The sequence below is a fragment of the Lygodium microphyllum genome, chromosome 23 (assembly GCF_053477565.2).
Source record: "Lygodium microphyllum isolate KBCC chromosome 23, Lygodium_microphyllum_v1.1.10, whole genome shotgun sequence".
Taxonomy (NCBI): Eukaryota; Viridiplantae; Streptophyta; class Polypodiopsida; order Schizaeales; family Lygodiaceae; genus Lygodium; species Lygodium microphyllum.
The window spans coordinates 85106893-85131806 of record NC_141157.1 but is presented as its reverse complement, the minus strand read 5'-3'; the positions used below and the strand labels follow the sequence as shown (position 1 = coordinate 85131806).

General features: G+C 44.8%; 1 protein-coding gene across 5 annotated transcripts in view; it reads left to right on the top strand.

The window, feature by feature from the left end:
- LOC148016413 (beta-galactosidase 9-like) overlaps positions 1-24914 on the top strand; it is a 214661-nt gene that overhangs the window by 5838 nt on the left and 183909 nt on the right. For all 5 annotated transcript variants that reach the window (XR_015688038.1, XM_087663741.1, XM_087663739.1 and 2 more), the window contains exons 2-3: positions 2591-2686; positions 2784-2896. Coding sequence is in view for 4 of the 5 variants with exons in the window: in XM_087663741.1 (XP_087519867.1) it covers positions 2591-2686; positions 2784-2896 (209 nt within the window). In the remaining variant the exon portion in view is untranslated. The remainder of the gene's footprint in view (positions 1-2590; positions 2687-2783; positions 2897-24914) is intronic.

The following is a 24914-nucleotide window of genomic DNA, read 5'->3' as shown; positions in this document are numbered from 1 at the left end:
AGTGTCTCTGCACCATCTTTGACCATCAGATTGGTGTTTGGTACCATTAAACGTCACTTCTCTAGTGTCACCAATTGACACTTATGTTCAAATGAATTACCTAGGCCTACAAGTGGCACCGGATACCACCAAGTACATGTGCAATATAACTTATAGCAACTTTTGCCTTTGACATCCCTTGATTTCCTCAGGTCTTACACCTCATGTGTGTAACATTTACTTAACCATGTGATTAAAAAATTAATCCACATGCTATGTGAGGTTTCAAAAATACATGTCCTCATGATAGTGTGCGCCCTTGACAAAGACATCGAGCCTTGTGTAAATATGTCGGTGGAAGTAACGGTAAGTTTTCATCTTTGGTATTGAAAGCGTATGGGTATTGAGCTACAAGGGGATGAATCCTCTCATGCAATACCACATGGGGCTAATGAAGCACAAGTGGAGCAAGGAGAGGCTAGTGGGCCGAGTGGTGCTATCCAAATTGGCGGTGCTAGTGGCCCATCAAAAAGAAGTGCATCCAACCGGATCCAAGTGCAAAAAGGACCTGGTTGTCACCTTCTAGTTGTGGTGGGCAAAGGGCACCTTGCGTGGTGTAATTGTCCATGCATTGTGGAGGCAACTATGGAACTAGAGACATGCAATTGGACTATCCAGGGTATATCACAACCTTTCCTTGTAAACATCTGGAGGAGATTGGAAGACAGCTTTAGACCAAGAAAGATTTCCCTTTTTCTTTGGTTATTAGCACACAAGAGTTTAGCAATTGGTACATGGATTGGCTATGGTAGAGACCCTATTTCTTGTGCTAGATGTGGGGAGCATGAGGAGACTTAGAGGCATTGCATATGGGATTGCCCAGGGGCTGAGGTTTGGAGGAGAGCTCTTAGGATGGTGTTTCATGGCACTATAGATTCTGTGATTTCTATGTGGGGGACTGTTGCGTGGGTCACCGACAGAGGCCCCCTTGTTGGTGTGAGGATTTACAATGTTCTTAGGCTTATCTCATGTTAGGGTAGCTTGTGAGTAGGACTTTCATGCCATATTTCCCACTGACAGTAGGCACTCGGGGACATTGTCACAGATGGGACCTCATAGCTAGCATTATTGCTTAGTACATATGGACAGCCAGATGTAGCCAAGCTAGACTCTCTCTAGGATTTGGATAGAGATTGTGCATACTCTTTAAGGGAGACGGAGAGAATACAGGCAGTTCAGAGACTATGAAGAAGAGGAGAGATGCTTTTCTCAGAACAGTGGGTTTTGGCACCATTTTCCTCTTCTAGACCCACATTGTCTGGCATTATAGACCTCCCAATTGGCTCTTCACTCAAGCTTTGTAATAGATTTCTCCTTGTTTTATAAATCTTGACATGGATGTCCCTTATAGGGCTTCTTTGTACTTGGTTTTTTGCCTTGGGACACTTTGTTCCAAGGTGTGTTAATAGAATTTTTACTTTTCTTGCAAAAAAAGAAAAAAAGATTGCAGCCTTTGTTCAAAAATATACGGTTTTCCAAAAGGTAAAATTTGACAGACCTAAGCCTCTGGGGTGTTTGCAGCCACTCAGTGGCTTCTGAACCTTGGGAAAGTCTTGCTACGGCTTTAATATCTAATCTATAGAATGAGAATGATGCTACATGGGTACATGGACTTGTTTTAAAACAGGTTGGCCAGTTTAGTCACATTTAGCTATTATGGCTGCCATCTCCACTTTTTCTGACCATCTTGACCTCCTCATCATTGTGGTCATCCATCTGCCCCTGTTTTTCAGTCGTCTCCAGCCACTCTAGCGTTTTCTCTGTCCTCTCTCCCCATCATTTAATTTTTATCCTCTTCTGTTGCAACTTGCTTTGTTCAGCACCTCAGTACCCTGCACTTTGGGCATTCATGCAGGTGCCTCAATCCGGCATCATGAGCATTGTTCGAGACAATGTGATTTTGTGAAACACTTTGCCCGAATATTTCTTGATTGGATTCAAGAGAAGAATTTCCCTGTTGTATTGTTCTTTTGTACCTAGTGTTCATTTATCATGTATCACTCACACTGTTCATTTCTTCATACTACTGTAGTTTTCTGTGCATGCATTGTTGAGAGTAGTTTTTATGTGCCTGATCTTGCTTGCAGAAACCCAGAAACCTTTCTGGAACAATACTTTTTTGATACATACGCTAAATTCAGAAAACTTTGTGTCCATTCATGGGTTGTCACTTTCAGAGTTGGCAAGAAACATAGGATATCTGGTAATATTCATTAAACATTTGGGATGAACTAATGTTTTAGGGTAAGTGATAATGAAACTCAATATATTCACATTCTGAGAGGTAAATGGGAGAGACTATGGGATGATTCATATTGCAAGAGCAGGAGGTGAGATCGCTTCTTACATACTTAGAATCTGGCAACTTCTTTCATTTAGGGATTTCCCACATGGTTGCTCACTGAGGAGCAAAATTATTTAAGAGTGCACTTGAGACAAGGTCATTCCAATTTTGTTTTTCTCCATGGGTGGTACCTGATTGTATTTTCGTTTACATTTTGAACATAATGCTTTTGATGTTGGAAAATTATAACGTGAGTTTCTTTAATAGATGTGGCCGGGAATTTTGCAAAAAGCTAAAGATGGGGGAGCAAATGTTATACAGACATATGTTTTTTGGAATGGGCACGAGCCTGTGAAAGGGCAGGTATGGGATGGGTGAGCTTTTAATGTCAAATACAACATTTCTCATCTATTTATGTGAAAAAGGACGAGCAATGAAACTGTATTTCTTTCTTCTGCAGTATTATTTCTCTGGACGCTATAACCTTCCAAAATTTGTGAAGCTTGTAAATGATGCTGGGCTTTTTCTACACCTGCGGATAGGTCCTTATGCATGTGCAGAATGGAACTTTGGGTTTATTTCTATACCTAATACTTACTGAATGCTTGTTTGCTGTCAAAACAAGAATTTGAGAACGGATACTTAAACTATGGTCTGCAAAAGACCACAGGTTGATTTGATAAAGTAAAATGTATGCATTACATGAGTTATCATACTCTTTAGAACAAAAGAGGAAGAAAGACATAAGAAGAGTCTATGCACTTGATTGATAAAAAGTTGAGGTGCATGCTCAGGCGAGGATGTCCCAAATATGTAGTTGTTCTGTATAGCACTAAGGGGTGGGTTAAGGGCAACTAAATAAATGATCAGGATTTGGTCTCTGATTGCTCCTTGAAGTTTTGAACTTTATTCCCCTTGTCTATCTCTAGGACACACTGCCAAGCAAGGACACTCTTCAGATGCCTTGTATGGAAGAAGAAAGATGCTTGGCAAAGCTTGAGACAGAAATATATCAGCTATTGTTGGGACAGGACAGTGAAAGAGCATGGAAAATGTTCCATGAAAGGAAACCCTCTATACAGATTACATTGCCTGATGCTTGGCTGCATTATGGGAGACAGTTGTATGATGTACAGGGACAGACAACCATATAGCCTCCGCAGTCCTGCAGGCCAAAACACTGGGCATTTTTCACTGATAAGATTGTCAGAGAGGCAATTTATAGACTGCAGAACGAAAAGGCATAGGATGAGGATGGTCTAGTAGTAGAACACTTTGCACATGCATGTGACATACTAGCACCCATCTTGGCACAAATGTTCAATAGGGCTGTTTGTGAGGGATTCCCTGAGATTTGGTCAGACCATACGATAGTTCCACTATTTAAAGGCAGCGATCCTTTGATCCCTAGTAAATACAAGACCATCATGGTTGTGGGCACACATTGGCCAACATATATGGCCATATTGGAACATGAGCTTAGTGCATGGGCTGAGAAGGAGGATAGAAGAGCACAAGGACAGACTGGTTTTAGATGTGGATACACCACATTCGATCACATCCTCACACTTAGAGCAATCATTGAGGAAGGATGGGCTTGAGGTAGGAAGATCTACTATTGCTTTATAGACTTCCATAAGACATTCGACACAATACCTCAAGCATGTTTCATGTAGAGATTTTAGGAAATTGGTGTGCCAGAAGGTATGGAGTGGAGCATCTACACATTGTATGAGAAAGTGACAAGCCATATACACACAACTAGAGGGATTGTTAGAATATGCGATGATGTAGAGAGAATAGGGTTTGCAAGGAGAAACATAGAGTGTGTATGGCAAACATTGAGAGAGAAGACAACTTAGAAATACAAAAGAGCAAGATGATGAAGCACTAAATCATGCTGTGTGAAGAAAAGCTGATACAATGGAGCCGAAGCTCAAAAGATGACTACACTGTCCTATCTCAATCAGGCGGTAGCACGTATAGGGAATTTGCACAATGAAGGAAGTGATGCAATCCTCTGGCAGTGTGCTATTGAAGTAATTAGTGGAAGGTGAATGACAGTTGTCAAGGGAGCGAAGTGTACTCCTCAGTTGCCAGGAGTGGGCCAAGGCTACAAACGCAAATGCTAGAGGCCGCAAGGCAGCAAAACGCTAGGTAGAAACTGACACTAGATGCTTGTATGCTAACGCCAGATGCTGGGATCCACAAATGCAAAGTAGAGGGGCTGCCAAACTAACGCCAAGTGGAAGAAGAGTGATGCCAAGGTAGGAGATATCGATGCCAATAAAGAGGAGATGACGCTAGACAGTGAGAAGCATCCAAATTGAAAGATGTAGGTGAAGGTGGAGCTTGAAGGAGAAGGGTGCTAATGTCAAGCAGAGGGATGGTGATGCTAGGTGGAAGATGCTTCAAACGCAAGGCTTTATGCTATGGGAACAAGGTGCTTGAAGTAGAGGGAGAAGGTGGTGAAAGACGGTAATGAACCATCAACCGCAATGTCTCCCAGAAGGGGTGTGAGGGAAGTGGAAGGGTTGGAGAGAGGAGGGAAGTGTGTCTAGTGATGGAAGAAGAGTCCTGAACAATGTCGCTAGTGGTGGTATAGAATGGATGCAGAGGTGGCCTGTTTTTAGGCCTCAATTGTCTAGGGTGGCGCACCATTGAGTGGATGCCCATTGATAGAGTGCCCATAATGAGGGTGCCGGCCATTTTTGGGGCTTTCAATACGAAACCCTCACTGAGGTGGATACATGGAAGAAGTGGTTTCTTAACACCCCCCTTAGGCCCAAAAAGAGATGAAGAAAGAGGAGTGAAGAACATGGAGAGGATCCCTGAAATCCAAGATTTCCACTTGAAAGGCAACCGATAGTAAGAAATAGTAGATGGGATGAACTATAGAACTTGACTTCACCTCGGAAGAGAAGCCACTAGATTCGTAACTCCATGCTGGAAGGAATTCGAAAGCCTCATCAGCAATTGTAGTTGAACCTCCAAGGCCTTGATCTAGGTGGTACTACTTGAAGATCCTAAAATCAAGATGAGAAATGACTGCTCGAAGACAACCATCCCCAAAGAGTAAATGGTGAGTGAAGAACTTTATGATGAGGAGGGATCCCCTTTGAGGGTGGAGGTGTAGAGGTCTCCTCTAAAGCCGAAGAAGAAGTAGGAGCCCTTGTGGAGGGCAAGGAAAGTACATCCCCCTTTAAATCCTCCTTCGTGAGAGATAGGGCATCTAAAAACTCATGGATCACGAGCTCTGAATCATCTGAGAACGAAGGAAGTGCCTTTGGTCATGCCGAAGAAGGTACCTAGGGTGCCAAATATGTTGAAGGAATCCTAGATGTGGCCTATCGAACTTGAGTAGTCGAGGGTGGGGAAAGGATAGGCTCATGTTGGTGGGCAACGGTCATCTCTCAATGGAGTGGACTATGGAGCCAAAGTAATGAAAGGTGTTGAATAGTCATTGTCTCTCAAAGGAGCAGATTGCCAAAAGGGGATAGTAGCCAATGATCACTCTCTCTTGGGGGAGCGAATTGCAGAACCACGGGTTGTCGAGGTGGCATTCCTAAAACCCTAGAAGAAGTACAAGCAACCTCCGTAGTGCATTGTGGTGGTCACAAGGAGTTCGAGGTACCAAGTGATTCTCCTTTGGCTTAAGAGGGCTTAGTGGGCATTGGATGCCTCTTATTGCCTTCAACATAAAAAGTTGAAAGCTAGTGCAAAATAAGCTCTATGGTTTAGAAGGGAGAGGTGGCACAATGAGTGCCTGGGGTTGGATGCATATACTTCAGCGATGTAGGGAGCAAAGGTCGATGTTGACAAGCATCGGTAGGGGATTCGACGATGCCGGAAGAGGAGCACCTAGTGGTCTGTCCATGTGCTTATGAAGTTATAGGATTGGAGTGTCAATCTTAACAGGGAGGGTAGGAGAGAGGAAGAGGAGGGTATCTTTGTCTCTTGGTGATGCAGTGCAAATGAAGGGGAAAATCAGTACATGATGCCGAACCCGTTACGTATCTTTGCCTTCTTTGATAAACAAGACCTTTGGGTCTTTGAGTTGTTGCGTTTTGATACCATGTCAAAATTTGTGATGATGTAGAGAGTGAAAGGTGAGAAGGATTGAAGCTTGCACTCGAGAGCTATGGCGGGAGAGCAAGTGCAAGAAAGAGAGAGACAAGAAATGGAAACTCCAACAGTCACAATGTGTGACCGGGCTTTCCTTTATTTAAACTATCACTAAAAGAATAAAGAATAAAGTGATGGTGACGGGCGTCCGCCACCTATAGTGTGCAGTGGCGGTGACTGTCAGTATAGTAATACACGGGTGGCTAGGCAGAGGCGCCTTTATCCCCAACAACCTCCCACTTAAAGGCGAATCTGCTCTAGTGAGGAGTGAAAAGAAAAAGAAACAAAAAAAGACAGTACAGCATGTACACATGTACAATAGGATGAGGAAAGACGTCATCTTATCCCACGTCCATCAACCTCCTGAGGAAGGCAAAACGCTCTGTAGAGAGGCTTTTCATGAGCAGATCTGCAGGTTTCTGGTTAGTCGAGATCTTGACAAGATCAACAGACTTGTCCTCAACAACCCCACGTATGAAGTGATACCTCACCTCAATGTGTTTCGTCTTCGCATGGAAAACCGGATTCTTGGCTAACTGAATAGTACTCATAGAATCCGAATGCAGTGTAGGGGTAGCATCAATACCAAGGTCAACAACCAAACGACCCAACCAAATGGCCTCCTTGCAAGCCTCAGTGGTGGCTGCAACATACTCGGCCTCTGTAGTAGAAAGGACTGTGCATTTCTCCACCCTGGACATCCAAGAAACAGCACCTCCAGCATAGGTGAATACATAGCCGGAAGTGGACTTCCTACTATCTGCATGTCCTGCATAATCAGAGCCAGTGTACCCCACGGCTCTTGTATCCTGGCTGCCATAGCATATGTACATATCTGCAGTGCCCTTCAGGTACCTCATGATACCCTTCACGGCATCCCAATGCGTCTTGCTAGGTGTAGCCATATAGCGTGCCACAACACCAACTGCAAAGGCAATATCTGGACAAGTGGTGATCATGGCATACATAAGACTGCCCACTGCGGATGCATAGGGAATCTTGGCCATCTCGGCCCTCTGCTCATCTGTCTGCGGACAATCAGCTTGTGATACCTTCACATAAGAAGGCAATCGACAGCCAATAGGCTTTACGTCCTGCATGCGGAAGCGCTCAAGGACTTTATGGATGTACTCCCTCTGTGACAAGTAGAGAAGTCCCTGATGCCTGCTGCGTCTAATGCGCATACTAAGTATGTGAGCGGCCTGTCCCAGATCTTTCATCTCAAAGCTCTTCTTGAGCTGAGCCTTAAGAGCATCTAGCTCATCATGAGCTTTTCCTGCTATCAGCATATCATTCACATAGAGTACCAAAATCAATAAAGAACCATCACGGACTTTCTTCGTATAAAGACACGGATCCATAGCACTCCTACTGTAGCCCTGTGACTGCATAAAGGCATCAAACTTATGATACCACTCCCTAGGTGTCCGCTTCAAGCCATAAAGACTTTTCTTCAATTTGCACACTAGGTGCTCCCTGCCAGGTTCTGCAAAGCCCTTAGGCTGCTCCATATAAATCTCATCATGCAAGTCCCCATGTAAGAAAGCCGTCTTGACATCCATTTGGTATAAATCCAAGTCAAGCTGAGCAACCAAAGCCAAGACTAAGCGCAGGGTGGTCATCTTAACCATAGAAGAAAAGACCTCATCAAAGTCCACACCATATTCCTGCTTAAAACCCTTTGTTACCAGTCTATCCTTGTATGCCGGCTTGGGGTATCCAGAGGTACTTTTCAGCTTGTACACCCACTTGCATGGCAAAGCCTTCTTGCCCTTAAGCAAGGAAACCAAATCCCAAGTCTCATTCTTATGCAAGGAGTCTATCTCAGATTGCGTAGCCCTCTCCCAGGAGTGATTGTCACCCCTGTGCATAGCCTCATCATAGGTGAAAGGCTCTCCTGCATCTGTAACCAAGACATAATGCATCGAGGGTTGAAATCTATCAGGTGGACGTCTGTCTCTAGTAGACCGTCTCATGGCAAGCTCTGCTGCCTGCCCAGCTGCCTGTCCAATACCCTGACCATGAGCATCTGCTGCAGTTGTAGGCTGTCCAACTGGCTGTGCGGGAGCTCTCGGCTCCTCCTAAAAGATGACCCTGCGGATCTCAACAACTCTCTCAGGCTGCCTATGCATCTTGTCTTCATGGAAGACTACATCATGACTGCGGATGACTTTTCACGCCTGCGGATTCCAGAGACAGTAACCCATCTCGCCTGCATCCCCATAACCAAGGAAAATGCATTTGACACTCTTAGGATCCAGCTTACTTCTCTTGTCCCTGGGCACATGGCAAAATGCCTTACATCCAAAGACACGGAGATGCGCATAAGAGGGAGGTTTTCCAGTCTATACCTCCTCTGCAACCTGGAAATCCAAACCACTAGAAGGTGATCTGTTTATGACATGCACAACTGTACTAACGGCCTTAGCCCAAAAGCTCTGTGGTAGGCCTGCATGGCTAAGCATAGTGCGTATACGCTCTTGGATGGTTCTATTCATCCGCTCAGCCAAACCATTTTGGTAGGGGATGTAGGGGGCGGTCAACTGACGCTTAATACCCCTCTCATCACATAACTGCTCAAAAGCACGTGAGACATACTCACCCCCATTATCTGTTCTTAGGCATTTTAGCCTATACCCAGACTGGTTTTCAACCAATGCAAGCCATCTCTAAAACACAGCCAAGACATCGGGTTTCAGCTTATTGGGATAAGCCCAAACTTTCCTTGAAAAATCATCTATAAACGTAACAAAATACTTTGCACCACCCATAGACTGACAAGGCATGGGCTCACAGACATCCGAATGTACCAATGCCAAGGGCTCACTCATGCGTGGCCTACTAGACTTCTTATGCGTAGACCTAGTCTGCCTGCCATAAAGACAATGCCCTCAGAAGACTTATCCTGCACTTTGTCTTTCCTCTTATCTTTGCGCCTTTCATTGCACAGTTCATGGCATTGTGGCCTAATATGGCTCTTTTTCCCACAATGGTGACAAGTAACATCTGCATTCCTGCCACGGGATTTGTTACGTGACTTCCCACGAGACTTCGACCGAGATTTCTGAGAATCCCGTCCACGGCCACTGCCATTGCCATGCTTTCCATATCCATCATTCCTGCCTCTAACTGTCATAGCATGCGACACACGAGAGGCATCCAAATTCTTACAGTTAACCTCTTCTTGAAGAAGAGCACTCTTAACATCAGATAATTTCAAGGTAGTAGCAGAGGCACATAATGCAGTGCGAAATACATCCCATGACTAGTTAAGAGTACCAAGCAAGAAAAGATGAGTGACATCCTCTGCAAAAGTGATGTCTTGCGAAGTCAAGTTCTTAAGTATAGCATGGAACTGGCTCAAGTGAGTAGACATGGTTACATTCTCCTTCATGCGCAGATCCATAAGCTGCTTTAGCCAATACATTTGACTCGCTGGACTTTTCTTGTCATAGAGATTCTTGATTTTATCCCACAACTGCCATGCACTCTGTTCTTTCTCAAATACATTGTAATGAACCTATTCTGTGAGAGATAATACAATAGTGGACTTGCATAACTCATCAAGCTCAAGCCATCCCTCATCTGGCATAGTTGCAGGGGGATGCTTGCTCAACCTCAATGGTTTGATCTGTGATTTCTGCACCAACACCTGCCAAATCTGGCTCTTCCAATAAGAGTAGTTCGTACCATCAAGCTTAGTGATGTTGAAAATAGCATGATCAGTGGACAAACTCGCCATAATGCAGGCTGGAAGACCGTAGACAGTTCAAAACTGCTTGCTGTTTACTGCAGAAAATGACAAAAAAATCACCAAAATCGAGAGAAAATGGCGAGAAAAGTGTAACCAAAGCTGCTGTCCACCAAGTACTAGTGAAAGTACATCATTTCAAAATATTTCAAAATGACAGTAGGGTACTGTGAGAAGCAATTGCTGACCAAATCACTGCATCAAGTTAAGAAATGACAGCCAAGACATGACCAGCCATAAACGGGCATCAATCAGCACCAAACCATCATCAAGACCCTGAGCAAACACCCATACATGTCACCAAAGCATCCGTCAGTGAGTAGGCATACCCCCTGGACAATAGGGCAAAGTATACATAACATTGGTAAGACCTGACACCAGTAGGTGTATGCTCACAAGAGTGCAAAGCCCAAGCTCAGGTCAAAAGCAACTCCAAGATATCAATGCATGAACCATGCAACATTTAAGTGTAAGAGATCCCAAAGTCTCAAGTATCTGCAAAATGCTCAAAATAGCATAAACCTCCTGCTCAATGTCGGTCAAGCAAACAAGATGCTCCCATTGGCACAAAAAGGCGGATAAACGAGCTCAATAGCTCAAGCAAACCAAGTCAAAGTACCAAAGATAGGTAACCAAGACAATGCCTCAATAGCATCTAAGGTCGTAATGGAAAAAGCCAAGTCGTAACAAAAAAATCCAAGTCCATGTCCAACTGCTCAAGGGAATATGACCGAGATATGACAAAAAGAGTGATTTTTGGGCCAGATTTTGAAACAGGCGCAAAAAAAACATGAGCGCTACGGGGGTCTGCTGTCCCACGTGTCAACAATGGGGCCCAAAGGGGGCACAAATGGGGGCCAAAGAAGGCCTACACCAAGCCTCAGCAAGCCTTGATAGGCTGGAAGCAAGATCCAGGTGAAGGAAGCTCCAAGAGGTGTGAGCTATGGTTGCCCACAACCTGTGAAAACTTTGTTTACCTAGACTTGTGAACTAAGATAAATCTCTGAAATAATAAAGCAATACCTCAATGTCAATGCCGTGATGGTGCCTCAATAGGCCGGAAGAAGCTCGGGAAGCTGGGGAGTGACGGGAGCTCAAGAGAATGAGCTATGGCTACCTTGAAGGAGACCCAATGCGAGTGGGTAGTCGATGGGAAGTTGAGAATGCCACGAGCCAAGCTCAAGAGTCGGAAGCCGTGCTTTGATACCAGTTGAAAGGTGAGAAGGATCGAAGCTTGCACTCGAGAGCTATGGCGGGAGAGCAAGCGCAAGAAAGAGAGAGACAAGAAATGGGAACTCCAACAGTCACAATGTGTGACCGGGCCTTCCTTTATTCAAACTGTCACTAAAAGAATAAAGAATAAAGTGACGGTGGCGGGTGCCTGCCACCTGCAGTGTGCAGTGGCAGTGACTGTCAGTGTAGTAATACACGGGCGGCTAGGCGGAGGTGCCTTTACCCCCAACAGAGAGAAAGCAAGGTCTGTGGGGAGAAACATAGTGTGCAACGCAAACACAGAGAGAGAATAGAAACTCAAAAGCACAAAAGAACTAGATGATGAAGCATTGAATAATGCTATGTGAAGAAAAGCTGATATAGTGGAGTTGAAGCTCAGAAGATGACTGCATTATCTTGTCTGAATCAAGCGGTAGCACTTCAAGGGAATCTACATAGTGAAGGGAGCGAAATGTAAGCCTTTGGGCAGTGGGCTATTAAAGTAATTAGTGGAAGGTGAAGGATAGTTGTTGAGGTAGTGAAGTGTAATCCTTTGATGTCGCAAGGGAGGAAGAAGATGATCACCAACTATCAAGGGAGGAGCGAAGTGTAGTCCTCAGACGCTAGGATTGGGCTAAGGGTTCAAATGAAAATGGGAGAGGCCGCAAGGCAACAAGATGCCAAGTAGATGCCAAATGCCTGTGTGTTGATGCTAGATGTTGGGAGCTGCAAATGCAAGTTAGAGGGGCTGCCAAACTAACTCTAGGTGGAAGAAGAGTGAACACCAAGGTAGTAGATATTGATGCCAATTAGGAGGAGATGATGCCAAATAGTGGGAAACCTCTAGATCGAAAGATGTAGGTGAAGGTGGAGCTTGAAGGAGAAGGGTATTGACACCAAGCAGAGGGATGGTGATGCTAGGTGGAAGATGGTCCAAACGCAAGGCTTGATGCTATGGGAACAGGACGCCTAAAGTAGAGGGAGAAGATGGTGAAAGAAAACCACGAACCACGAACTGTGATGTCTGCTAGAAGGGATGTGAGGGGGCAATGTAAGGGATGGAGAGAGGAGGAAAGGGTGTCTGATGTCGGAAGAAGAGTCGCGAAGAGTATGGGTGGTGGTGGTGGTATAGAATGAATGGAGAGGCAGTCTATCTATAGGCCTCAGCTGTCTAGGGTGGTGCACCACTGAGTGGGCACTCACTGATAAAGTATCTAGAATGAGGGTGCCAATTCTTTTTGGGGCTGTTAGTGTGGAATCCTAACTGAGGTGGATACATGGAAAAAATGGTTTCTCAACAGGGATGTCTAAACGAATTAACAACACAATAGGAGTAAAACAAGGATGTTTACTCTCACCCACATTATTTGGATTATACAAAGACGAGGTGTTTGAATACATCGATAGGGGAGGAGGAACTGGAGTTAACTTAGCTAGAGTGTTGATACTGATACTACTTCATGCTTATGATATTGTACTCATCTCTGATACACTAGAGGGCTTGCAAAATCACTTGGATGCCTTGCACACGTTTTGCAAGGATAGAGACCTCATAGTGAACCTTGGAAAAACCAAAGTGATGGTATTCAATACATTGGTGGCATGGGTGACCTTATCTATGTACTTGTTCACATTTGGAGGGGATGCAATGGAATGTATAAGGGAGTATGTATACTTCAAAGTCACATTTTTTGGCTTGAGATTTTCACTGAGGGGGGTAGTTGAAGCCCGATTAGCAAGAGGTTATGCAACACTTGGGGGCCTCGAGAGTCAGTGTGCTCATGTACAATTTCAAGATCCCTACACCAAATTATGGCTGTTTGATATCTTAGTCTGTCCTACCCTCTTGTGTGGAGCTGAAATATGGGGTTGCAGCCTATACTATAGATGACTGGCCTTGCTTATAGATCACACCATCTAAGAGAGAGAACACTATGATGGTTGGGATTGCATAGAGAGGCCACTGATAATGATGATATCACGTATGATCGGGAGTAAGACCTCTATACCACACCATGTCATTAGAGCGGAGCTAGGGGCAACACCCATGGTTGTAGAGGCACTATTTAGAGTAGTGATATTCCTACTTAGGACATGGGAGCTCCCATGTTATAGATACTCTAGATTAGCATTGGTCTCCTTCAAATAGTTAGCAATGGAAGGGGAGAGACTATTGGTACTCACAAATGACAATGTGGATGAGCCTACGTGGACTAGATATCAATTGGCTCCCCCCATTTGACTATAGTCTTGATTGCCCTAAACTCCCCCTTACATGACCTGAGCTGAATTCAGTCATTAGAGCTGATATTTTGAGAGCGGAAAGAGGGAGAACTTGGATCTAACCACCTCTTTCTCTAGGATCAAGGATGGAGTATTACGAGGATAATTTTCTACATCTTTCTGAGGGTGGATTCATTGTCTGACCACAGTACATGGACATGCCTCTCCCATTGTATGCGAGTTGATTGAATAGATGCGCATATCCTCCCACCAATTGAGGTCAGAGATGGACAGATGAATATAAATTATAGTAGAGGATAGGATATGTCAACCATGCAATCAAGAGCCTGAGACAGATGTAACAAGTAGGATACACGGGAACTAGGGGTTAGACACCCAGTCACATTGACCTATAAGGTGTAAGAGACCTAGTTTAGGGCATCCAATTATTATCAAGAATATACTCTTTACCTTCATCTCTAGCTTCCATGTCTTCTTTCTCCTCTCTCCCCTCTTTCCTATCTCTCTCTCTCCTCTTCTAGTCTTTTTTCTTCTTCTTCCTCCTCTCTTTCTCTCTCTTTAGCTCATTCTTCTCTTTGTTGATCTAAAAATGCATTAGCTTCACTTAAACAGCCCCAAAACGTGCTTGATTAAGAAGAAACCTTGTTTATTTAAAAAAAAATGCGTTCCTAGAGAGTGTTTATATCCCATAAGTACAAACCCACTTTGGAGGGCTCAAACATTCTATAAATAGGTATGCTGCTCTCCATTCAGCTGTAATCTCGTTTTTGTAGGTTTCAGGTGTTTCCAGCTTACTGCCCACACCCCGTTCATGGAGGACATCGTAGTCCAAGTTGTCCATTGCAATCTTCACTCATCTCATGCTTGTTTCCAGCCCTTCGTCATCAGTTTGCTGCTGTTTCTAGCCAGGCGGCTGTTGCTGTTCGTCATCTAGTTGTCCTATAGCCGGCCACATCAGCATACTGCTGTGTTTGCAGGCCCTACTTGCCGCATGATAGATTTTCTCTCCTCCAGTTGTCACCATCATCCCTTCAGTTGCGTTTGCTGTTTTCTCTCTCTTGTAGCTGCGTTCACTGCTTTCTCTCTCCTTCCAGCTGTGTTCATTGTTTTCTCTCTCCTCACTTGCGTTTTTAATGTGTCTCTCTCCTGCACTGCTATCTGCATTAGATCTAGCCTTCCTTGGCTGCATTTGCTGGTGTTCAACATCTGGAAGCTGACTTGCTGTGATTTGGGATTTGTTCAGAGTATGACACACTCTCTAGCTCATTACCCTTGTCCTAATCCTTGAGATACAGGAGTTCGAGGTATGGTATTCATTCATTGCATAGTGTGTTTGCTACATGAGCATTGTATATTCAATAATCATATCACTTCATTCATTCTCTCTGTTTATTGTCTCTGAGTTATCCTAACACTAACTATGTCTTCTATTAGTCCGTGCTTTGTTGTATGGTGTTCTTTGTGTTCTTGTGTAAAGGTATTTTCTTTACACTCTCTCCTCTTAGCTTCATTCATTACAAGTGGTATCAGAGCATCATGCTTTGGTTATTTTCTCCTTTCCTCTTTCTCTATCTAGTTTCCTTTTTAAATCTGAAACCCTAGTTACTCAGATCACAGTTACAGGTATAGTAGGAAGAAGGACCACAGTTAGTTACACATTTTTGGAGCTAGCAGGAGCTATGGCCAGAGACTCAGATATATTTGGAGGTAAAATTGATAACTTAGTAGCAGGTCGTCACTCTTTTTCATGCAAATTTTAGGGGTTCTAGGACCAAAGTTGGAGACTTAGAAGTTAGAAGAGGACAAAAATCTTAGTTACTTTTTGTCCCAAACCCCCTTCTCTCTCTTCTTCTGCAAGCTACCATGGCTGCCAGCCCCTAGAAGCCCTAAGAACTTGCTCCAGCTTGCCCCAAACCACCAACTAGCATTGGAAATCCATCCCTTGCAACCTGGGCTTGAGATCAAGCAGTGGAGTGGTTGGGAGCTGTCTTTAGAGGCCTACAGGGCAGCCTTCGTAATTTTCAGCACATTTTGTGCTAGCAACTCCTATTGTCCCTAGCCCTCCTGCTGCTCATTGGAGCTCCTAGCCATCCTTGGGCACTCCTTTACCACTTTTCCTCTTCCCCTTTTGACATTCTTGTCCTTGGAGCAAACCCTAGAAGATAGACAGTTTGGGTAGCCATGGATTCTTCATTTGGAGTTATCTCAGCCATTAAAGCGCTCAACTAAAGCCTTTCCACCTTTGAAATCTCAGCCCTCGAGCTCCTTTAGCCATTCTTGACCTCTCTTACTTGGATTAAAGACATGGAGCTCAACATGCAAGGATTTTTAGTGGGCAGCTATGAAATCTCCCTTTGAAGCTTTTCATTATTGAAGATTAAGCTCAGGTATCAGCATAGGAGCCCCCACCATCAGTGGAAGCATCAAATGCTTGAAGGCTTCATCCATTGGAGTGCTCTAGCTTGATGGAGAAATTGGGATCATGGTGGATTATGCTTCAGCTATCTTCCCTAAACACTCACGAGGTATGTCAATCAAATCTTAATCTCTCATTTTAATCCACTTGCTGAGCTTAATTCCTTTTGTTGGAGAGATTACGGTTGCATATGCTCTCTTAGTTAAATCGTTCATTGTGTGCATGTCACCCATCTGAAATCAGTGACCCATTTTCCTTCCAATGCATCACGATTAACTCTAAATCAATTGCTTTTGTTGACATTACCTCTTGCTTGATCTTGTATGCTTTGGATTAATCCCAAGTGGACAGTAAGCCATTGTAAAAAGGGGTAAGTAGCAGTTATTGAGTCACGGGATTGCCAATGTAAGCCCTACCCGAGCTCTTGTTTCATCCTTGCATCTCATGAAAAGATCCAATGCTTACTTTTCAATGCAGCTCATGTTGGTTACTTAAGTAAAAATGTCTACCATGTATACTTTGACTGAGGAAGAAGGCCGATGCCAGGTGAGGTGGTAAGCTAAAAGAGAGCTGACCCTCCCTTACCACTGAGACCTTGAAGTAGTGCACAACCTGGCCTGGTGGGAACTTTGTGCACCTACCGATGATCCAGAGCCCGATGCTTATATGTAGGTGTAGGTATACTCCATGATCATCGCACTCCCAATGAAATACCCCCTTTTGGGCATCCTTTCAGTGCTCAGGGCACCCATGTACGACACTTGACATGTATGCGGTCAAAGGAGATGTATGGCATTAAGATCCACTTATACAGTGATGACAGAAAATGGATATCTAAATGTATTTGAGATTATGCTCAGTATGCCTAGGATGTTGTTTATGATGTTTCTTAGGCCCCTCAGCCCACGAGTCATTCATACAGTGCAATTTGGAAAAGGGACAAATAGTGTTTTAGTCACAGTCACTCAGGGACAGTCAGAGATCCAATTACAAAAAATTCTGTATTACCCCTGGGAGTGAATCCTATAGCTTTCTTGGAGAGGGCTTTGTCCCCTCTGGTTTGAATCAAAAATCTCTCCAATCGGAGCTATGGTCTAAAAGTTATGGCTGTTTTTGTGCACTGAGGTCATTGTGGATAGGGTGCAGACCACTCCAGGATAGGCACAGAAATCCAATTGCAGAACTCTCTGATCATTTTTGGTCACAAAGCTTAATAACTTATCTCGAAGAGGGATTCCTCCTCTTCAATTTGAATAAAAAATCTCACCAATCGGAGTTTCCTACCAATAGTTACACCCCACTTACTGACTGTGGGTCTTGTGGACTATATCTATATGGTTGGCCAGAAAGGCAATTGTAAGGCCCATGAAGAGGTCCAAAGGGAGATTAGGGATTCTAGCATCTCAATGAATGGTGAACCTAGCTTGGCACAAGATTATCATGGTGATATGCATGATATGGATCCCTATAGCTTGCTCAACTACACTCCATGTCGGCATGAGCTTCATCACATGGAGAGACATAGTGACATAGTTGCAAACCATCTCGAACTGAAGGACTGAATAAACCCTAGAGCAACTCACCACTCTTGTAGCTCAGTTAGCTACCACTCCGGCCCAAGAAAAGGCGAATGAATCTAAGCCTGAGTCTTAACGGCCTCCACCATTGGAGCCATTACATGTCCACAGGGCATTCTTGAAACCAAGGATATTTCCCCTTCTACCTATGAATTTAGTGAACCCTCTCATGCTAATGATAAGCCTATGTTTAGCTCCCCCATCATCCATGCAGCCAACCCCCGAGTGAGATCCTCACCCACCATTGATAGAAGCCCCCCTACTCTTCCTAGGAGCCCCAATGGAACTTATATGGCTTAGCTCCATCATGGACAATATGGTATTAATGGCTAGCATGGAAATAATGGGTAGGATGGGATTGTGAAGAAATACCCTAACATAGAAACACAAATAACATCGTACGACAAAGCACGACAAAGCATAGATTGACCGAACACAATTAGGGTTAGGGTAACTCAGAAAGAAGAAAAAAAGAAAGATATATTAACGTCTATATAAGGCCATGTGGCCTCTGCTAAATCCCTTGTACATTCTTCCAACGATCTACCCAAATCCAAATCATGTAAACTGGTCTGCAGAGAACCACTGTAGATGTGTGAGGTGTCTTCTGTAAAGTAGTATTTGGGATGTTTAGGGAGGCATGGTGTTTCATGTTTCATATGTACACAAGAGAGCATGAATCTCAAAATAGCATGATCTGTTGCTATGCCAATCGGTCTCTTAGATATCTTAAAGTTTTGGGTGTCTGGTATCAATGCTGTTGGGCCTATCAAGTAGTCCACAATACTTGCCCCTCCTTTGTGATTCCAGCAGGTCAAATTGTCAGATCCTGGCCATTGTGGCAGACCATTAAAGATGGCTAGTCTGTGTGCACTTCCCAAAGTCAATAGGTGTGTCCCATAGGTACTCACTTCTTTATCCTGGGCTTTCTTGCATAGGCCTATTTCATCTATGTCGATCTCTTTGAGCATGGCATTATCATGTATATAAAAGTCACTCTGTCTATCTCCAGTGCGTGCATTGAAATCACCTACTAAGAATATGTCCTCAGTGCTAGCATATCTCATGATATCCTCATAAAGTACATCAAAGGGAGATCCATCACGTGTGGCATAGGTAGAATTTGCAGGAGGAAAGTAGCATATTGCGATGAATATATCCCGTGGTCTTCGTGCATGTATCCTAATCCATAAATATCGTGCATCATCATCTCTTTTCATTACTTGCACTATCCCTTTGAGGTCTTCCCGGTATAGTATGGCCACATCTCCAGAACCCCTAGTGCTTCCTAGTTTTCTAGCTGCTGGACAAGATGTATTTTCCCACCTGTATCCCCGTACGTTTGGTAGTTGGCTATGTTTACATTGGTTTGTTTCTGTGTACATTGCTATATCTATGTTTTGGAAGCTATCTTCAAAGTAACCAACATCCAAGCGTAGGGCTCCATTACAGTTTCATATTGACATCCGAAGTGTCTCATAGGCCTCGTACCGTCATGAAGTCCTTTTGTCAGTGATGATGACTCGTCCATCTCTATAGACAGCCCACTTTCCCTCTTTGCGAGCCTCCAATACACACACACACACACACACACACACACACACACACACACACACAGAGAGAGAGAGAGAGAGAGAGAGAGAGAGAGAGAGAGAGAGAGAGAGAGAGAGAGAGAGAGAGAGAGAGAGAGAACAAAGCATCGCTTTTCCATTTTCGAGACTGCAGGCAAGACGAGTTAGGAAATGAGGGGCAACACAGCGACCTGGTCCTGACGCTCAGTGCTACTGTCTTGTCGCCCTGCAAAGATCGGAATTGAGGGCCAACACAATGACCTGAAGATCAGTGGTTCTGAATTGCTGTCCCTGCAGTTTGCGCCTGCCTTCAAGGCCCCTGTAGCACACACGAAACAGAGGTCTTTGCCTACACCTCTTGCCCCACACACAGGAACGAGAGAGAGAGAGAGAGAGAGAGAGAGAGAGAGAGAGAGAGAGAGAGAGAGAGAGAGAGAGAGAGAGAGAGAGAGAGAGAGAGAGAGAGAGAGAGAGAGAGAGAGAGAGAGAGAGAGAGAGAGAGAGAGAGAGAGAGAGAGAGAGAGAGAGAGAGAGAGAGAGAGAGAGAGAGAGAGAGAGAGAGAGAGAGAGAGAGAGAGAGAGAGAGAGATTCACATGATGGCTTAGATTGTCGTCATGTATCTTGTAATCAAGTAATCTTGTATTTTTTTCGTAATTAATACAATTACCTTTTACGAAAAAAGAGAGAGAGAGAGAGAGGGGGGGGGGGGGAGAATACGTCCCTGCACAGGCCGGGAAACGACAGTAACAGGGACAGGGACAGATAGATAGACATTTTACAAGGATAGATCTGTGCCCAGGAGGCAGCAGATTACTGACAAGGAGAGACTGTAGACAGTACATTCTGCTGTGGCACGTGCAATCTGCCCCTACGCACAGACAAAGAAAGCAGACCCGCCTCGTGGTGGGGACGATAGCTGGTATTTGGTAGAAGTCGTTGAGTGTGCGTTGGTTGGTGGCTCCTTGTCTTTGCTCCGTGGTTCGTAGGAGGTGGTCTCTGTGGCGTCGTATTTCCAGTAGAAAGAGCCTCAGGCATCTCTGGTCTTTGAATTCCATCACCTTGGAGAGTGGTCCGAATCCTTCGCTGAATAGGTAGTGGAAGCGTCCTCGGATTTCGTAGTACATTGGGCATCTACAGATATAGTGTTCCTCTATCTCTGGCTCGAGATGGCAGAGCTAACAGATTCGGTCTTCTGGGGGGAGGGGGTTGGCCCCGTATCTGCCCGTTTTGACCCGTAGTTGGTGTGAGGACGTGCAGATCTGTCCGATGGCACTTCTGACCCCGTGAGACAGGTGTGTGTCCATGTAGCTTGGGCGGGTGCGTATGGGGAGTGTGCTGGTGGGAAATAGCACACCGCCATGTATATGTCTCGGGGGCGATTTGTGTGTATCCGGATCCACATGAACCGGGCTTCCTCATCTTTCCGCATTACTTGCACCATGGGCTGTATCTCCTCCCTGTACAACACAGCCACCCCTCCGGACCCTCGGGTCCCTCCTTTTGTTCGGGCTCTAGGGCGGCCTGCCGTCTCCCATCTATATCCCCTCACTTCTGGTAGGTAGGTGCCTGGGCTTTGGTGGGTTTCTGTGCAGAGGACGATGTCCTTGCCGGTGAAGGTCTCCTGGAATAATCCTGCATCTGTTTTCATAGCTCCGTTGCAGTTCCACACTGCAAACCTCAGGTGGGTCTCATAGGCCGCGCCCCGTCATTGGCGCTTATCTGTGATGATTACACGACCATCTCTGTATACTGCCCATTTTCCTGCTTTGCGAGCCTGGCATGCATTCTTTACGGTGTGCCACCTGTGCGGGTGTGAGGTCATCCTCCAGGTAGACTTTTTCCCCTTTTAGAGCTGTCCTTTTAGAGAGGAAGGCTCGTCTGGATTCTAAGTTGGCAAATTTGAGGATGAGAGGCCTTCCCTTGGTGAGGTCTTTCCCTACGCGCCATGCATTCTCCACTATTTGAGGGTCCTCTACTCCCAGCTTTTCGCATATTTGCTTGGCGTCTGCTAGGGGGCTATTCCCTTCCTTCCATCCGACCACCCGGATGTGGAGCGCTCTAAGCTTTCTCCTTTTCTCCTTCTCCAGTGCTGCATTCACAAACTCCTCCTTTGTTGGTGACTTCTTGGGGAGAGAGAGAGAGAGAGAGAGAGAGAGAGAGAGAGAGAGAGAGAGAGAGAGAGAGAGAGAGAGAGAGAGAGAGAGAGAGAGAGAGAGAGAGAGAGAGAGAGAGAGAGAGCGTTAAAGTGGTGATACAACATGGCTGGTCTGGACATGGATTTTATTGACCAAACGGTGGCAGCCCTTGGTCTGGATTCTGAAATAGAGGAACCAGAGGATATGGTTCCTTGCACAGAGGAGATGCCACCTGGTCCTGACTTCCAGCCTGCGGGCAAACGCACCAAGCATACTCCGGAAGATACAATGGATCATCGGGAACGTTCTTATGCTCAGGCTGCTTCTGATTCTGTGGATTCTCAAGATGTGGACTGGGAGCATTTGTTGGAGTTTGCCAACACTCTGCTTGGTGATTATGTTTAACATAATCATGCAGCGTTTTCAGACTCTAAAACTGAAGATGTTCTGGAAGCCACTGTGGATCCCCAAAATGTTTTGCGCTCATTCTCAGTGTTTTATGAACGTGCTGTTATACTCTTCTTCACTGGTAGGATCCCAGTGCTTTCTTATATTCGCCAGTGGCTGCAAAGTCTACTACAAGGGGAGTGTGTTGAAGAGATTTTTGTTGGGCCCCGAGGCTTTTATGAGGTGTTGTTGAAATCTGACAAGCATCATGCCGATCTGTTGACTAAACTGCCATTGTTCTTTGATCGCCGTTTGGTCCATGTTGTGCCATGGCGCCCAATGGCAGATTTTCAGCGCTTGCTTCAACATGAATGCTCGGTGTGGGTTGAGGTGGAAAATTGTCCGGCTGTCTATTGGCCACTGTTAAAGGATGCCATGGCCTTCGTGGGCACTGTTTTGGTCCCCGCGAGCCTAAGGGCCACGAATCGTAACCATTTGTGTATGTTATGGGACATTGCTCGGAAAAGGCCTGCTTGGTTACGTCTTAACTGCTCTGGCATGCATCCTTTGCACTTTCGTCTGAAATGGGGTAACTTTGCAGGGCATTGTTTTTCGTGTCGAAAATTGGGGCATTTTATGGCCGAATGTCCAGCAAATCAACCGACTTCAGATGCTGAGTATGTTTTGCCTCCCAGGGAAGACATGGTGCTTGATGCTCCGTCGCAGGATGCGACCCAACCACCTAAAGTTTTGGATAAAGGCAAACAACACGTTTTGGGCTTGGATTCCCGTGACAATGATTGGGTAGATGTACGTGCCAAAAAAGGTAAAAGGTTTGATGCTGGCATGGCGGATACTGTGCCTAATGCTTCACAAGATTCCTTGTGTACTTATACGCGGAGGAAAGACATGTTGTCGTCAGAGCACCCTTCTCATGCTATGGTTTTGTCTGTTCCTCGCAATCAGCCCACTAGGAAAGTATATACGGATGGTCCGAAGGGCCCACCTGCTAAGTTGGCTTTTGATGCTAGAGGTGATGTGATTACCCCATGGGATCGGCGTTATCCCCGTTCCATCCCCAAGTCAGTGGATACACCGTCTACCTCTAAATCTGCCCGTCGGAACTCTTTTGCCGTGTTGGCTGATTTTTTGGATGAGGGAGTCCTTGACATTCTAGCAGAAAAGGTTAAATCGAGGCAAGCTTTGCCTCGTTATTGATCTTCTTTTTGAATACACATGAAGATAGCCACGTGGAATGTGCGAGGCATTTGTTCTCGCAATAAGCAGCATGCCATGTGGAGTTTATTGCATGAGAATCAGTGGGATGTCTTGTGTGCTGTTGAGCACAAGAGTCACGGTGAAGTAGGAAAAGTTGTGGATTGCCATGGCTTTCGCTTGTTTTATGCAGGGACACATGCCATGCATTATTCTGGTGTGCTTATGATTGCACATGAGAAATATCAGTCTGTTCATATAAAAAATGATGTACATGGTCGTTTTGTGGTGATTGAAGTTTTATTTGAAGGGGAGATCTTATGGTTACTTGGGCTCTATGCTCCAAATGACCCTTTATCCCGTCGGGATCTTTGCAATACTTTGCAGATCTCCTTGTCACTTGGCAGACGGGGTTTCTTGATGGGGGATTTTAATATGTGTTGATCCTTCACAGTCCACATCAAAGCATTTGGTGATGGATACTCCAGAAAGCCGTGTGTGGAATGTGTTTACTCTTGCCATACTTAAGCAAGATCTCTGGTTATGGCTACATCCTTCTTCTGCAGGGTTTACTTTTCATTCTGTGTAGTATACATCTACATGGTCGCGGTTGGACCGCATGTACATCATGCAGGATGATGCTTTTCTTCTTGAGATGCTAGAAATGAAAGTGTTGCAGCAATATGTCTTGTCGGACCATTTTCCACTACAGCTTGAGATGCTTGTTCAACCCATTGCATCTTTTAAGTAATTTCTGGATAGACTCCCTTTGCGTTTCAACTCGTCTTATTTGAAGCATTCAATCTTTCAAGGTTATATGCAGCAATTGATTGATAGATTTTTATTGGACTTCCCCTCTGAGGGCAATGCTTCTTTTGAACGATTGCTCTCTAATGTGCAGTGGGTTGTTCGGAAGTATGGGATCCATCATGCCTCTCTTTGTCGGCGGCGTCGACACGCAGCGGCGGAATTACTGGTTTTGGTTCGTTCTCTACTGGTGGAGACTTCAGATGATGTATTTCTGTTGCCATTGGCTATGCGTTTGGCTGATCTTCTTAAAGAGTTTCAGTTGAAATCTTATCAACAGGCCAAATTGCAAAATTTGACTGAGAATTTGCAAGGTAGTGCTTGTCCGACTCATAAGTTCTTTTGTGCTCTTAATGCATCTCCCACTCGAGAGAATATGACTAGACTCCAGGATGCAGAAGGTCAAATGGTCACTGATCCTTAGACTATTGTGAATATGTGTAGGAATTATTTTCTAGACCTTCTTGGTTCTACTCCTTTACCTTCTGACCAAACTACTCATGCTCGCTCAGTTTTCTATGATTTGGTCCGCAATCAGGTTCCACATGACATGCAAACTACTTTGGAGACAAATATTTGTGAGGCGGAGGTTATGGATGTTTTGTTATACTTGCCCAAGGATAAAAGTTCTGGTTGGGATGGTCTCACCAATGAATTCTTTGAGGTTTTTGCTACTAGTCTGGTGAAACCATTGACGGCTGTGTTTTAGCAGGTTTGGGAAACGGGGTTTATGCCTTCCTCATGGAAATGACATATCAAACTGCTTCCAAAAGTTCCTTCGCGGTCTATGTTGAAACATTGACGACCAATTTCTTTGATGGGTTCTATGTATAAAATCTTTTCCAAAGTAATGGCGAATCGGCTCCATAAGCATCTTCCTGCCATTGTACATCCTCTTCAATATGGTTTCATTAAGGGCCAAAACATTTTGCATAATGTCTTGAATGTGCAAATGGCTATTGACTATGCAAGGCACTCTAATCAGGAGATGGTATTGATTCAATTGGATCTGGAAAAGGCTTTTGATTATTTAGACTGGTCCTTCATTGCAGAACTTATGTCTACTATGGGCTTTGGTACTCGAATGGCTCGTTTGATCTACACCATTAGTGTTGCGGCTTCTTCGCAAGTTATACTAAATGGTGGTGTT